Source organism: Pteropus medius, unplaced genomic scaffold (assembly GCF_902729225.1).
Source record: "Pteropus medius unplaced genomic scaffold, Ma_sr-lr_union100, whole genome shotgun sequence".
In the NCBI taxonomy this organism is placed as follows: Eukaryota; Metazoa; Chordata; class Mammalia; order Chiroptera; family Pteropodidae; genus Pteropus; species Pteropus medius.
Window position 1 is genome coordinate 14,336,321 of NW_024342471.1, and position 16,310 is coordinate 14,352,630.

The 16,310-nt window shown below is 44.1% G+C and overlaps 1 protein-coding gene across 2 annotated transcripts in view; it reads right to left on the reverse strand.

Annotated features, from left to right (window-relative positions):
* The window catches only part of PTPRT (protein tyrosine phosphatase receptor type T), a 937,324-nt gene that overhangs the window by 574,904 nt on the left and 346,110 nt on the right, over positions 1-16,310 (reverse strand). For both annotated transcript variants that reach the window (XM_039864357.1, XM_039864356.1), the window contains exon 6: positions 2,903-3,077. In XM_039864357.1, the coding sequence (XP_039720291.1) occupies positions 2,903-3,077 (175 nt within the window). The remainder of the gene's footprint in view (positions 1-2,902; positions 3,078-16,310) is intronic.

Sequence of the window (16,310 nt, forward strand, 5' to 3'; positions counted from 1 at the left end):
AGGGACTCCCATCACCTTGCCTGCTGTCTGGACCCTTTCTACATTGTTCATGACATCACGATACCAGGTGCCAACAAGGCCACAATACTCAGGCCCTCCAAGTGTGGCATAAATAGCATGAGCCAGCCCCCAGCGGGACCCCAGCTCTGCCACTCAGGACTGCTCTCTGTTTCTCCAGCTGGCTATGGCTGTTCTCCCCGCCGTAAAACGAGTTAAAATAAAACTAAAGAACAGAGCCACAATTAGGACTAGCTGAGATCACATGTGTAAAGGAGCGTCTACATTCAAGCTTACCACCAACTAAATATAAGAAGGAAAAAAATATATAATAGGGGGAAAAAAGAGCATTAAATGGAGTGATATCCCATAAAAGATATCATCAACGTATCATAAAACAGGACCAGGTTACAGAGAGTGTCAATCCACCATCACTCACTGGGAAGGCGACTCCGAAAAAGGCCACGCAGCACCTGCCTTAAAACAAAGCAGCATGGGCTCCTGGATCACATTCCCAAACCTGGCCATCGCACCGCTTCCTCCAGGCTGAACTCTGGCCCCAGCTGCACAGCCAGTGAAGAATCAGTCACTGCATCAGTAAACCTGGCCACCCCTCCAAATAAAGGCAATGACGAAAATAACATCCTCTGTCCCACAGGCCTCTGCAGCTGGCTTCCCAGACCTCCTCTCCCACAACTGAGATTACAAGGGAAAAACAAAACAAAACATGTATTTCCTGGTCTCATTTGTCTGATGTGAAAAGTTCAGAATGCTATACTCGCTCTCATATTCTTTCCATGACCAACGCAGTGCCAGGTACGTGCAAGGCGTTGTTGGCAAGACCATGGAGAGCACGAGACTGCGGTCTGTTCTCTCGCAGGGGTTCAGTTCCAGCCTGGGAGGTCACCACACAAAAGGTAAGGTGAGCATTATGGAGGGGACAGCTCAGGAAATTACATACTCACTGAGTACCTGAATGGCCTGCAAAGGCCACTTGTCACACAAATCAATCTTACAGCACCAAGAAAGAAAAAAAAAAAAAAAAGATGGGAACCTAATGTGATCAAAACAATGGTTTCTTTTGAATATAAAAGATTTCAAGATGGTTTTTTTTTTCCCCCCTCTGGTTGTTTTGTTCATGACTGCCTAATTTGTTGATCTTCAGCCTAAGTGTTCAAGGCATTATGGTGATGAAATGAATTCCTGCTGAGGCCAATAATCCATTCACTCATCCATCATTCAACAAATATTTTAAGGTTGAGCCTCATGAAATGACTGATTGTACAGGTCAAAACAGTCGAACATGGGCGATTTCATACAATTCAGCATGCTCAGCATTTGTGCCAGGCACTCCACAAAGCTTGAGGGACTCACTGCGAACCATGAATCAAACAGAAGATGCCCCTCATTGCACAGAGCTTGCATCCTAATGCAGGAGATGGAAAACTACCAAGTAAACAAATAAAGGAAAAACATACTTTTGAAGTATGACAGCGCTACGTAGAAAAAGAGACAAGGCGATGTGACGGAATGCGATCACCAGAATGTGGGGCCAGGGGAAGGCGGAGTCAGGGAAACTCTCTCAGAGAAGATGACACGATGACGTTCAAGCTGAGACCCGAATGATGACAAATAGTCAGCCATGTGAATATCCATCGAGAGTCAAGACAGCCCAGGAGAGAGAATCCCAGACTGCAAACCCCAGTCTGGTCCAGGCTAGGCTACCAGTTTCAAAGGGGCCAGCAAACAGAGGTCAAGGGCTTGACACCAACCTGTACTTGGACCAAGGGAACCCACCTGGGGGCCTGCTGCGGGGCCGATCAATGTTTTTACCTTCAAACACACCAGGTACCATTCTACAGCGAGCACAAGAGGAATGGCTTCATTATTTCACCCATTGCATTATGCTATATTAAAATTTTAACCGGGGAACATAACTCTGCAAAATGAGTACATTCCTATTTTGCAGTTGCCAGTGTAAACTGTCGAACTGTTTTTTGCAAAAGCAATATTACAACACAAAGAAAAATCCATAAAGATGCTCATATTCTTTGGCCTACCAATTCTACCCCTAGGGAATTTATCCAAGTGAATAGTTTGGCTCAATAGAATAAAAATGTTCTTTTGGAAGACTCCATCGAGGTGTTAATTGTTGCATGCACACACACACACACAAAAAAGGTAAAACAGAAACACCTGGAATTACCGAAATAACTACATATAGGGAGATTTTAAAAAATGGGATGATTCACTTGATGAAATAGTATACAACCATTAAGCACTGTAACAAAGATTACGTAGACTTTAAAAACTAAACGGGATATCCAGCTCTATGAAAGAAGCAGAAATGGAAGCAATCTGCGAATTTAAATGGAAAGCATATCAACAATACATCAAGGTGAACGAGAATAAGAAAATTGAAAAGAACTGAATCAAGGCCAGTAAAGTGGGGGATTATTTATTTCAAAAGTCCTTCCAAAATATTGTCATTATAATACATTTCAATAAAAAAAAAAACCCTCAGAAACAACTGTACTCTCTGAACACTGCAACGAAATGCCACCAAAACACAAGGACATAGGTTCGCTCTATCTTTAAATGCAAAATAAAGCCAAATTTGGAGATGTCGTCTTTGTCATATATCCCACAGGCTTTCACATATGGCTCCTGTAAGTCAGATCCAACCTTGAATCACAATGCAATATTGCGTGATTTTCAATAACATCTCATTTTGGAGTGTGTGGGAGTAGGGGATTGGAGAGCGTGTCTCATTACCCTGCCTAGGAGGAGGAGGGGCTGCAGATGAGAAAAGGTCCCTTAACACCTGCCATGCTTTGCGAGGATGAAGCCAAGGAACCCCCATGAAATGCATCGCATGGGGAGAGGCACAGCCGGCAGCACTCACCTTTCACGATCAGCTCAGCATAGTTGGACACACCGGAGCCACCATCCGAGCGGATCACGCAGCGGTACTTGCTCACGCTCCGCTGGGCAGTGTCCGCCACGCTGACTGTGGCCGAGAAGCGCCTGTGGTTGACCACGCGGGTGACCATGAGGGCCGTGTCCCTCCCATTCCATTGCTGCAGGACAGAGGGAGGGAGGGAGGGAGAGGAGAAATCATATGCTCGTATGCTCCTGGGTGACCCCAAGCACAGAAGCTCCACCCGTCCCCACACCCCTGAGGCCTGTGACTTTCCATATTACGGAGTTTTTCTGTGGTTGGTTTTGGGGAGTGATCTGATTCAAGAATAAACTTTGCCTGTGAGCTGATTCAAGAGGGCAGATGTCTGGTGGTACGAAGACAGGGCATAGGCCATTGCTAAAAACTTTCGTTCCTTGCTCAGTCTGCATTGGGGGTTGGCACTTAGCCTCTTCACCCTTCGCCCATTTTCCTTCATCTTGAAAGCAGAACCCACAGGGTTCCTCCAAGGACAGGCTCAGGTAGATCAGTGAAAACCCAAGGCAAGAAGTGATCATAAAAAGCTTGGCCCTCGGCTCCACATTGGCATCCAGGCACACTGCCAACAGGCTCCGAGTCCCACCCCACCAGGTCCGATGTGTCCTCGTGGGTAGATTGCAGATGGGGGCTTCACCTCCCCTCCTGGGCACACGCTCTCTCCCCTGGAATCTCTTGTCTCCCTCTCCCTTAAAAACCCAGTTCAGCTCATCACCATCTCAGGTACGTTGCCCCAACAGTCACGGCACCTTCCGGAAGCTATTTACTCCGTATGTACAGTGCAAACTTCCCATGCATTTTCACCTCCCAGTGTTTCCCACTGTAGACTGTGAGCTCCCTGAGGGCAGCACTTTGCTCTTTTCACCTCCAGCACTGTGCCCAGGAAGCTCGAGACATGATAAACATTTCTAGAATCAAGGGGAATGTGCAAGCATTTTTGTCTTTACCATCCTGAATCTTAGGGGTGATGCTCTGATTTTGAATGAGACTCTTTCACAGCAGCGAGTTATGATAACTGGTAAGGCACGTGAATGAAGATGCAGTTTGACTATTCATGAAGCACCTACTATGTGCTAATCTCTGAATTTTCTTTTTAATCCTCACAGCCTTGTTTGAGGCAGGTATCATTGCTGCTCTTAGAAAAATTCACATCAACAAGGTTAAATGAATATGTAAAGCAAATAAGTCCCTTATTCAAGTCTTTGAACTTCAAGCCAAGCATTCTTTTCACTAAGACCTTCTCCTTGCTGCCTGCCTTAATTATTTTCCAAAAGTAAAACTGAAGGTTTTAATTGTCTGGTTGGCTCTAGGGAAACCTTGTGATTTATGAGTCTTCCAAGATGTGGTCTTCAATGCTTCCTGCACAAAGTAAATAGTCCCACCACGTAAGTGACCAACTTTCATCCATGTCATATTCCATCACCTCCATCAGTGATGTGTCAGGACTGGGACACGAGAGGTGGTAGAGCCAAAGTGCTCAGCTGTATCAAGCGAATGAGGTGGGACAGCAAGGGAGGGCAGCGAGCAGGAAGCCAAGAACCATGGCGTAATCAAAGCCTCCCGAGTGAGCAGGGAGATTGCAGGTGATGGTTGTTCCTTCTTCCCTTTACTTTTGGGCATTCTCTGGACTTCCTGCCTCAGACATGTATTGCTTTTACACTTGAAAATAATAAAATAGCTGATATTTTTTAAAGTATGAGACACAGTAACAACCCCCTCCCATTCCAGAAACTAAGCAACTTAACCAGACAAAAACCTGTGCGAGGAAATGAAAGCAGGTGGGAGTCATTAGGGCTGTAACTGCCAACCACCTGCCTCACAGTACAACTTGAACCAAACACAGTTCCCCTTCCCAAAACAGTGCAAAGAGGAAGTAAAGGAAATCCTGGCAAATGCCAGGAATGGGCTCTGATTTCAGGAAGAGTTGGCTGAATGTAGGAAGGCATCAGAAGAGATGTGTGTGTCAAAGAAGCCCACTGTCCCCACTGGTGAACGAGGCCCTGCAGGGCTACCACGGTGGATCTGGATGAGGGAGTGATGAGTGATGCACGGATGGATGTCTTCTAACTGGATTTATTTATAACGCCGTAAAAACTTTCATCTTTTATTTCTTTGTTAAGCTAATATTGGCTAAGTACTATTATGAGCTAAGAGTCTCATATGCCTTCTCATTAATTCCTCACAATAGTCCATAAAATGGGTACACTTAGTACCTGCATTGTATCGACGAGGAAGCTGAAGCTCAGAGAAGTGACACTGCCTGCCCACGCTTACACAGCTTGGAAGAGACTGAGCTGGGATTAGAATGCAGGGCATCTGGCTTCAGAGCCTGTGCTGAAAACACCAAGTGTGTTGCTCTAATGTGGAGGTAACTACTCCATCACTCACTTTCTCGAGCACCCTCTTTCCCAAATGTGAGAGAGTATCGGTTGTGACTGACCAGGATTGACCTACTTGCTACCAACTTCTTAAACGAGGACAAAAAAAAAAAGGCAAAGGTAGGGGGTGAGGAGAGGGATGCCGTGTGGAAGGGGGAGGGGAATAAGTAAAAATGCATATGTCATGAGACACAGGGCTTTTTCTCAGACATCCGACGCTTTGAACAGCCCAGACATTTGGGGGATAATAAAGGAGAAATCGAGAGTGATGTCAACACCTGGGGTCTAAGGAACATGAGCTAAGAAGTGAGGAGATAAGGAAAAGTACAAAGAAAGAAAATAGCAAAGGGGAGAATTATAACAAGTAATGCCTTCTGCAAAATTCAAAATGGCATTAGAAGCTGATTTGTAGCAGGACCAACATTGCAGAAAATCAGTGACCTGGAGGACAGTTTTGGAAAAAAATAACCCAGAGAGCAAAAAAGCAAAGATACAAAGAATTGAAGAAAACAGATACCAGACAACTAACTACCATATAAGTAATTGGTATCCTTAGGAAGAGAGGTGAATAAAAGGAGCACAAATCATATCTCAAGATACGTTAGGTCCTCTTCCTGTACTAAAAATGAGATCTAAATCTTCAGATTGAAATGCCCCACCATCTACTTGATAAAGTTTATGAAAACCATAATAACCGAGGTACATGTTCATATAAACATTTCCCCTTTCCTTATTCTATTCCCACAATTATTGTTAAGGATAAAGAAGTATACTAAAATACAGACAGGAAAAAATAATGCCAAAAACAAATAAATAAACAAACCGATCTGGTATAAAACTCCTCATCTGCAATTGTTTTCACATCTGAGGCATCCCCTCCTGGATGCAGGTGGTCCCCCAGTGGTCAGAGGTTAGCTCCCAGGAGGCTACAGTTATTTCGATACTTGTAAGAGGACAGGGGTGGAGCTAGAAACTGATAATAAAATATGCAATCAAATGTTCAGTTTGTGCAACTTTGGGCAGGTGATTTCATTTCTTCATACAGGCACTGGATTTGATCCTACTGTCCGCTTTATGGAGTTATTATGATGAATAAATGAGAAAGTGTGTGAAACGCCTAGCACCGGAAGGCATCTTCTGGTGTTAGGAGAGCTCTCCAAATTAACCATGAAAATAGGCATGAGAAGTGGGGTAAGGAGAATAATGCCCCTTAAAGATGTCCACATCCTAATCCCTGGAACCTGGGAACATGTCACTTTGCATGGCACAAGGGACTTTGACGATGTGGTGAAGTTGAGGATCTTGAGATCATCTTGGGTCATCCAGGTGGACCCAACGTAATCACAAGGGATCTCAGCTGTGAAAGAGGGAGGCAGAAGGGTCGGAGTCAGAGAAAAAGATGTGGCGACAGAAGGAGAGGTCAGAATGACATGATTGATGGCTTGAAGATGGAGGAAGGAGCCGTGAGCCAAGAAATGCAGACAGCCACCAGAAGCTGAGAAAGGTTAGGTAGCGGACCCTCCCCTAGAACCTCCAGTAGGAACACAGCCCAGCCAACACCTTGATTTTAGCCTAGTAGGACCCATTTCTGCCCCCTGGTCTCCACGCTATAAGATAATAAATTGTGTTGTGTTAAACCACTAAGTTTGTATAATTTGTTGCATCAGCAGTCAGAAACTCACAAAAAGAGCAAAGGGCTAATTAAGTAGAAAACATTCATTTTTCACATTTCGGTTAAATTTCATTTCGATGTTTCCTCCAGTATTATATACTTTTCTTCTTAATGATGGCAGGTTCCAGCAGAACCAAAGAATTCAAAGTGCATCTCCCTAAACAATTCACCTTCTCCTGTTTAGCTCCCGAACCACCAGCCCTTCTCTCATCGAAGGATAACAAATTGCAGGTTGTCTTATAAAATCTGTGGAAAATAGGACTTTTGATAATCGCACTTGTCATATTGGGAGCAGACAACAGCAGGACAGGGACGAGCAGGAGGGCCCAGAGCCATGACAGGAAATAGCACCATGATGGACCACGGGCAAGAAGAAATGAAGGTTAAGTTCAGAGAGATGAGCCCAGTCAAAAGGACAAGCAGGTGCCGAAGGTCAAAGCAGATGAGCAGTGACCCAGGAACCTAGAAGCAGGGATCAGGAGAGATTCTAAAACACCAGCGATGGTGAGAAGCTAAGACGCCGGAATGCTGTCGCAACATGGAGATGGGTTTTGAGCAGAGCGAATGTGTAGAAACACAGGTCCCAGTCACCGTCTCAGCCCCAGACAGAGGCAGAAGAGAAAACGCAAGGGGCGAACACAAGGGGAGGTTTCCTTAAGCAGGAAGGAACTCAGAAATCTGAGCAGGTTTGAGTGGACACAGGGAGGGGTGGGGCAGGGGCATGCCAGGAGCTGCAGGGGACCACAGCCCAGAGAGAGACAAGGCGGGGACTAGACCTTCCTAACCCATGTAAAAGCACAGGGATGCAAATGCTAGGATGCTAGCAAAGAGCAGCGGGACAGTGAAGGGAAGTTAAAGTGCTGGGAAAAGCCAAAGAGAAGCAAGACATGGGCGATGCACATGGAAGCCTGGGGCAGGCTTGTCTCAGACCCTTAGGTCCACGTCCCTACTCCAGCTTGCTGGAAATTTTCTTCTGGCTCCTGTAATATTTCTCAGTATAGCTTCCTCTGAAATTTCAGGGCACACTTCCTTTCCTCTAGCGGCAAGCCTTTCAGACCCGTGTCGGTTGTTCTAAAGTAGAATCATCTTCTGCCCCTCTGAGTCTACGACCCAGCCGAACAAATTTCCTGGTGGGCACTGACCATGGTGTCTTGAGTCAGGCTGTCCGGAAGCACAGTCTGAGACATGGTGACTTCTTGGGTGTGCACAAGACAAAGAGGGGGAACAGGGAGATGAAAGGAACTGAGCAAGGATGTGGTCAACACTGGAGCCTAGCTTCATTTCAGTCTGATCCCATGGGAGCGCCACAGAGTTAGTCCCACCTTGCGGCATGGGGCCAGCATTCGTACCCCGTGTCAGTCAGTCACCGGTCATGGCCTGCCAGGTGGTGGAAGGAGGAGACTGTTCCCGTATGACCCATAGCAGTTCTCTGAGGGAGGAGGCGCTGTGAGCCTTCAGCAACCAACACCCACAGTACCTCAGGGTTGGGGACACTGGCTCATACAGGACACTATCAGAAACACCAATGGCATCCATCCTACCCAGCACTTTCCTATCTCTGCCTCCTCCTACAGTACATTATACACAAGGTCTCCTAAAATCCCATGAGCTGCTGCCTTGAGATTTGCTGGCAGTCCGCTCCGAAATCTATGTTAAGAAGAAAAAACTGGGGCTGGAACTGACCTGCACAGAACACTAACAACATGAAGAAACTTGAGCACCCCTGGAATAATGCATTGCTTCCTCCGAAAAGGTGATATATCTCCCACGAATAAAGAGTTCCATAACTGAGTTTGGTGAATATCTTGTTCAACTTAATGAGATCGGTCTGAACATTTACTTAGTCAAAGTCACATTAACTAACATTTTTGAGCTGTGCCAGGCACTGTGCGAGGCACTGTGTTAACTGGCTTGCATGATAGAATTCACTTAATCTTAAAATCTCTATCAAGATGCTTCTCAAAGGATGGTCCCTGGACCAGCAGTATCAGCATCTCCTGGGAACTTGTTAGAAATGTGAATTTTTAAGAGACTTTCAGGGCTGATATCTCTTCGTAGGTGTTGTTTATTAGGGTTGGTAGTCTGAGGTTTTTTTCCCCCTTTCCCTTATTCTATTATTAATCACACTGGAAATATACTCATTATTTAACAAAACATTATTTAACAAAATGAGAGAGTACGGCGTGTAGAAAGTATAATTTCTGCCCAGAGGAATTTATAGGCTGGGTTAAGATTCCGACAAAACAGCAAAAAGGGTAAAACATAAAGTCGAGTATTGAAATAACTTTTTTCATGGAGAAAAACAAGGCTGGCGTAGAAAGAGCAATGCTCTTAGAATGATCTAGAGCGGCGGGCCTCAAGGTGTGGTCCCCAGATGCACTGCAACAAAATTCCCCCAGGAACTCATTAGAAATACAGATTCTCTGACCCTGGGCTAGACTAATGAATCAAGAACTCAACGGGTGGAGCCAGGCCATTTTTTTGAAACAAATCCTCTCGGTGATTCTGATGCACAAGATAGGTCCTATTAATATTTCTATTTCACAAAAGAGGAAACTGAGGCAGAAAGAGGTCAAGCGACAGATCTTAGAAGAGTGCTTCTCAAACAATGTGCGTGCAGATCACCTGGGGACCTCATTAAAAAGGCAGATTCTGATGCAGGGAGTCTGGAGTGGGGCCGGAAATCCTTGGTTTCTGCACGCTCCCAGGTCATGCCGATGCTGCTGTTCCATGAACCCCACAAGGAATACCAAACCTTATATGACTCTCCTGAGCGACTGAGTTAGGGTTTGGACCCAAGTGCTCCTATTTCAGAGACTGAGGCCTTAATCACATCACTCAGCTGCCACCCAGTATATGACAGCACAGTTACACTATGACTCTGCGAGTGGGTGAAGCGTGCAGTGTTCTAGAAACTTACCTTGCTTGTTCAAAGAACGTCAAATGCCATCTCGCAAAAAATGAGCGTTCCACAGAAAACAGGTTGAGACATGTGATCGAGGACCAGATGACTAGCTTTCTGGAAAACTCGGGGATCTCTAAGTCTGAAATATATATGTAAGAAGGGGCAAAGCATCTTCCTGTGTTCTTGGCTAACAGACTCTCAGAATATATTATTAAGGGATGGCATGTCCAATATGCAATTAGATCCGAGCGAGGTTTTCCTAACCCGAGTCCATCAGTCTAAAGCAGTGGTTCTCAAATGTTTGCATGGATGGGTTTCACCTCAAGGGTGATTCAGTAGGTCGGGGTGAGTCTGGATGTTTCGAATTTCTAACAAGTTCCTGAGTGATGCTGAGGCTGCTGGCCTTTTCCTGGGTCTCCAAGACTTGAAGGTTAAGGTCACCTTAAGTCCTTCAGTGGAGAGCAAGAGGCCAAATAATACCAGAACACATAAATGGAAATAGTCTTTAAATTCAAGCCACTTTCTGAGGTTGAGCAATTGGTTACTCCGCTAAGGGTGCCCAGCCAGGGACCAGGGGTGTGGCAACCAAATCGAGCCATGCTCTATCTGCAAAGCCATGAGTCCTGACCTCAGCTTGAGTGAGTAGCTTGGATGAAAGTTACTTGTTTCCTTTCTTCAAAGTCTCTGTCTACTTGCCAAGCTATAAGCCCACGGGGCTTCATCTACCCACAGGTGAACCTTTTTCCAATTCATCCATCCAGCCGTACCCATGTTCTAAACTGAATGAAGGCATTTGACAGCTAAATCGAGGGCCCTGCTTAATCCGACTTTATAACCATGTATTTCTCCTTGTGGCAACAGTTCCCTTTGAGATCTCTCCTTTTTTTCCTTCTCCTCTTGAATCTGCTTGTCTCTTTTTTAAAACAACTCAAGAAAAAGGAACCCTCATACGAGAAAAAGGAACCCTCATACACTGCTGGTGGGACTGCAAATTGGTACAGCCACTATGGAAAACAGTATGGAGGTTCTTCAAAAAACTAAGAATTGATCTACCATATGATCCAGCAATCCCTCTACTGGGCATCTGCCCTAAAAACTTGAAAACTCGTATCCGAAAAGATATTTGCACACCAATGTTCATAGCAGCACTATTCACAGTAGCCAGGCCATGGAAGCAACTGAAGTGTCCTACAATAGATGATTGGCTAAAGAAGCTGTGGTACATATATACAATGGAATATTACTCAGCCATAAGAAGAGATGAAATACTGCCATTTGTGACAACATGGATGGACCTCAAGGTAATCATGCTATGTGAAATAAGAAAGACATAAAAAGTTGAAAATCACATGATATCACTTATATGTGGGATATAAACCTAAAAGCAACAAATGAATGGACAGAGATTCAGGGATGTGGACAATGAATTAGTGGTTACCAGAGGGTAGGGAGTGTGGCAGAAGGGAAGAGGTAGACAGGGTAAACGGGGGTCAAATATAGAGGGGTAGGGAGAGGGTGAAGTGGGTAAAGGAGATCAAAGATATGGTAGCTGAAGGAAACTGGACTCTGGGTGGTAATCACACAATAAAATATATAGATGTCAAATTATAATATACACCCCAAAATTATATAATTGTATTAACCAATGTTACCCCCAATAAACTTAAAAAAATAAAAAATAAGTGAAATAAAAATAAAAATAACTCAAATTCCACCTTCCTTAGCTTGTTTTGTTTTATGTGAAATAAATTGTCTTAGTTTGAGAGCACACAGTCTTTGCAAGCATAGGGGTTTCCAATACCCACACTTGAATACCTCTGACCCTAGCACATATGCTTCCTTCCACACCCAGGCAAGACCTCTCCATCTTCAGGAACAACCTCCAGAGAAAAACAAGAGAAGCCTCTGATGGCACGGAGAGCCTGCTGTTTTCATAGTACCCAATTAGCTATCAAAGTATCTATAATAGTCTTGCCATTTTGCAATTCCCCATCCTCTCTCCTCTTGTATGTCATGACATTGTTCCCTTCACAAAGAGATAAGACATAACCTGCAAAAATGGCTGTCATTATTTCAGAGAGTGCATGCAGGCTTGTAATTGATTTATAATCAGCAGAAGTGAAAACATTATGGTCTTTAATAAGAGGGAACTGTGTGCAACAGACATTATGCCTGTTTTACAGGAGATATTATAATACAGAGTCCTGGAAGCCTTCCACATGCTGGTTTGAGCTTCTGGCATTAAAAAAAAAGGTAAGAATAAAATAAGGCCCAGCATTTTCACTGAAAATTGTTCTAATTGCTCCAGAAATCTCCCAGCTAGAAAATATTCAGGTGAAATTCCCACAATTTGTTTGTAATGAATACCCTTTTCGCTTCTTGCCATACTGTCTCAATGGCATAACATTTGCAAACTTGCTAAAGTCTGGCCCACTGATTCACTTAAGACTGTATTGGTACTGCTTTGGCAGTCTCTAAAAACCAGCTTTTGATTATTCTTTATTAAAAGTTAAAAGAAATAGTGGTGGACATAAGTCATTTCTGATTAGCTGTGCTAAAGCCCTGCCGAGAGCCCACTAGCATGCTTGGCCGACTGCTCATCTGGGGTTGATTTTCGAGTTCGGAGTTCAGGAGGCTTCTAGCATAAGCCCCACAGGGAGCCATAGCCCTGAGCAAAGAGGATGAGCAGGTGGTGAAGGGCCTGCCCATGTGCCATCTCCCAGCATGGCACAATCTCCCTTTGACTATTTCTGGTTCACCTGGCAGAACTCTGGTCAAAGGCCACTTCTTCCTAGAGCACCTACCTGAGACTCATAACCCTACCCACTCTCTCTACTCCCCACTCAGTAGACTCTTTTTTGCCCCTCGGAGCCTGGTCACATTAGTAATGAAATATTTAACTCTATTGTTAGTTGCTTAATAATGTCTGTCTCCACCGTCATAAGGTAAACTCCATGAGGGCAAGAAGCAGATGTGCCTTGCTCGCAACTCCTTCCCCCAGCTCCTGTGTGCTGGGGCCAGGATGAGCTGTAATCGAAACCTAAAGAACATAAAATGAGGATAGGCTGATGAAAGGTATGAGAAAGGAGAGAAGAATAAGGGTGTGAGGGGAAATGCCAAGGCCAGAGTTGGCTAGGGTCCTCAGGGATGAGATGCACAGGATCGGGGAGGAGGAGGCGCCAGGTGTAGATGAACTTGAGAGAATGTAACCTTCTGCAAATCCAGAGCTTAACTGGATTTGTCACACCCTGAGTTGCCCCAAAGGGGTGTTGGTTTGTTTTTTTTTAATTTGGGGTACCTACAGGTGAACAAAAGAAAAGATAAAGTATGTGATGTTGGTGCCATGGTTTTGTAAATACACTAAAACCCATCAAACTGTAGACTTACTAAACTTTATAGTTTATAAATTATATCTTTAAAAAAGGTATTAATTAAAAATTAAGGGTTTGCTAAGCATGGTGTCCCTCAGCTATGACACATTCTTACCGTGTACAGATCCCACCTACATCTACCCCACATCATCCCCAGGGTACTTGGAGGGACAAGGGAAATTGGTGCAAACATGAAGCTCATGCTGCCTGCTTGCAGTGAATAATACAGTCCTTTGTCTCTGACCCAGGAGACTCACATCTCCTGCCAGCATCTCTGTAGCTGGCAACCTAACTCATTAGCTTGCAAATGAGGTAAAATATCAGCCCCTTTAGTTGTTGACAGATGATTTCATTGAATCAAGAGGGCAGAAGATTTTCAAGGGGGGAGCAGTCATCAACAAACGCTGAATAAAAGAGTCAAGTATAAGGACTAATACTAATAATAGAATAATAATAATAAGCACCTTTGGCTTTAGCGACAAAGAAAACACTAGTGACCTTCGCAAGGGCCTCTTCTGGGAAGGGGTGGGAGTTGAAGAATGCCCCACTGCAAGCGTAGACATCACATTTAAGAAATGGGGCCAAGAAAGAAAAAGAAAAGTACGAAGGCAAATAGAAGGGAACAACGTGAAAAATATTCCAAGCGTATTTTTATTTCATTGATTTGGTTCGTACATTTGAGAAACTCAGATCAATTTAATTATCTAGTATAGTACAAATTAAAGGCATGTAAGTATGAGCTAAATAAATTTTTTTTTTCTTTTTTAACAAAAAGCCATCTGTATGGAAAGAAAGGATGGAGTGGTGACATAAGGTGACCAGGCAATGAGGTGAGCATGGAAAGATCAGTCCAGGACTTAAGAATATGACACAGACCTACATTCAGACCCCGTCTCTACCACACGACCTGTGACTCTGACCTGTGCCACTCATCTACCCCTCTCAGGCTTAGTCCTCTCATCTGTAAGATGGGCTAGAAATAATATCTACCTGAGAGACTGGTTGTGAGTATTAAATACACCATCTATGTAACCACTCAATGAATATCATCTGTAATGAGTATTATCATTAATTTATCATTGTTGTTTAGCTATTATGTGGCCACTAGGTTTTCAACATTAGTCCCACATGCAAGAGACACCTGACACAGATGCAGGAAGAGGAGGAGGAGCTGGTTCCAGAACACTCACAGCCCTAGGAGCCAGCGGTAGCCCTGTGGAGAGCGAGAAAACAGGTTTACCGGAAGAATCAGCTTCAGCAAGGGCTGCCGTGTCTGCTTATCTCCTCAGCCCTGGTGTAGCTGCTGTCAAGCTGACGTGCTCACGGGACACGAGCCTTTTCCTGCCAGATTAGGGTCTGCAACCTGTCCAACGCCTGTGATTTGTCTAAACACATATGCTGCCCCTGCTGAGATCTGTGCAGAGCATTTGGTCACATGGCCTCATTTCTGAGACTCTTCAAATGTGATTTGTTGTACAAACCCCTAGTGAAGAAAATCTTTTGTAGGGAGGCCTAAAACCTAGCGTTGCAGTGGGGCTGACAGGGCCTGCTCTGGAGCCCCTGATTGTGAGCACGGACCCCCATGGGCCACAGTCTTCTGTAAACACCAGACGACACATGAAATATTTCTAAACCCCCTCATGGATGAAGAGGATCTGACGGTGGTGATGAGGGTGTGGGGAGACACCAAGAGTAATTTTACCCGTAGCCTTGACAGGGGGCCAGTGCTGTCCCTCACTAAGGAATTAGCTACCCCAAAGCCCTATCAAGGCTTCCTACCATGCTTAGAATATTCTGTATCTAGGAAAAAGTGACCATTTTCATCTTTTTTTCTGTTTATATTAGCTACTTATATTCACGTTTTGTGTATTTAGATGAAACAGAAAACAGATGAAAACAGAAAGCAAACATCATCTACCATCAAAATCAATTATTAAATGTCTTAATGTATGTTTGATAGTGTTACATGTGTATGTACACAGGCATGTAGATATCTGTGTGTATAAATATGTATGTATACAGTAGCCCCCTTTATCTGAAGGGGCTATGTTCCAAAATCCCCAGTGGATGCCTGAAACTGTGGATAGTACCAAACTCTACACATACATACCTTTGCACTTAAAGGAAGCACCTTACGGCTTCTCTTTGGCATATCTGAATCACCAGCATCATTGCCCTCGAGCTCTGGGACCATTATTAAGTAAAACAAGGGTGACTTGAACACAAGCACTGTGGTACCATGACAGTCGATCTAATACATCAAGATGGCTACGAAGTGACTAGCGAGCAGATAGCATGAAGAGTGTGGACACGGGGGACAAAGGGATGATTCACGTCCTGGGCAAGACAAAGCAGGACAGCACGAGATTTCATCACACTACTGAGAATGGGGCATAATTTAAAACGAATGAATTGTTTATTTCTGGCGTTTTCCATTTAATATTTTCAGACCACCACTGACTATGAGTAACTGAAACCATAGAAAGCAAAATTGCAAACGAGTGGGGAACTACTGTATATATTTGTTTGTTCATAAAAATTGATATACTAAACACAGTGTTTTATAATTTGCTCCTGTCACTTAAATACATATGGTGAAAACGTCATTGATTACACTTCTATAACCTGATATTTAATGACTCCGATTCCAACGTTTATTGTGTCATTCTTTTTTGCCAGACGTTTAGGTTGTTTTCAGCTTTTCATCCTGTTGAACACACTTGCAGATAATTTCTTCCTGTCTCTGGTTATTTTCTTAAGTAAATTCCCAAAAGTAAAATTATCCGTTGGAAGAATGTACACATTGAAGGTTTTAGATATCGACTGCCAAATTACTTTCTAGGAAACAAACTGTGCCCACATCCATTTTCACTGTGCTATACAGCTGATTCTGTCAGTAAAGTTACACCTAGTTGTCCCTGAATATTCTTTTTTTTTTTAAAGGGCTCCCCAAACTGTAGACTAACATTCCACTCAGAACACACACCGTCTGCAGAAAGGAAGTCGAGCACTCTCTACAACGCAGGCAAGA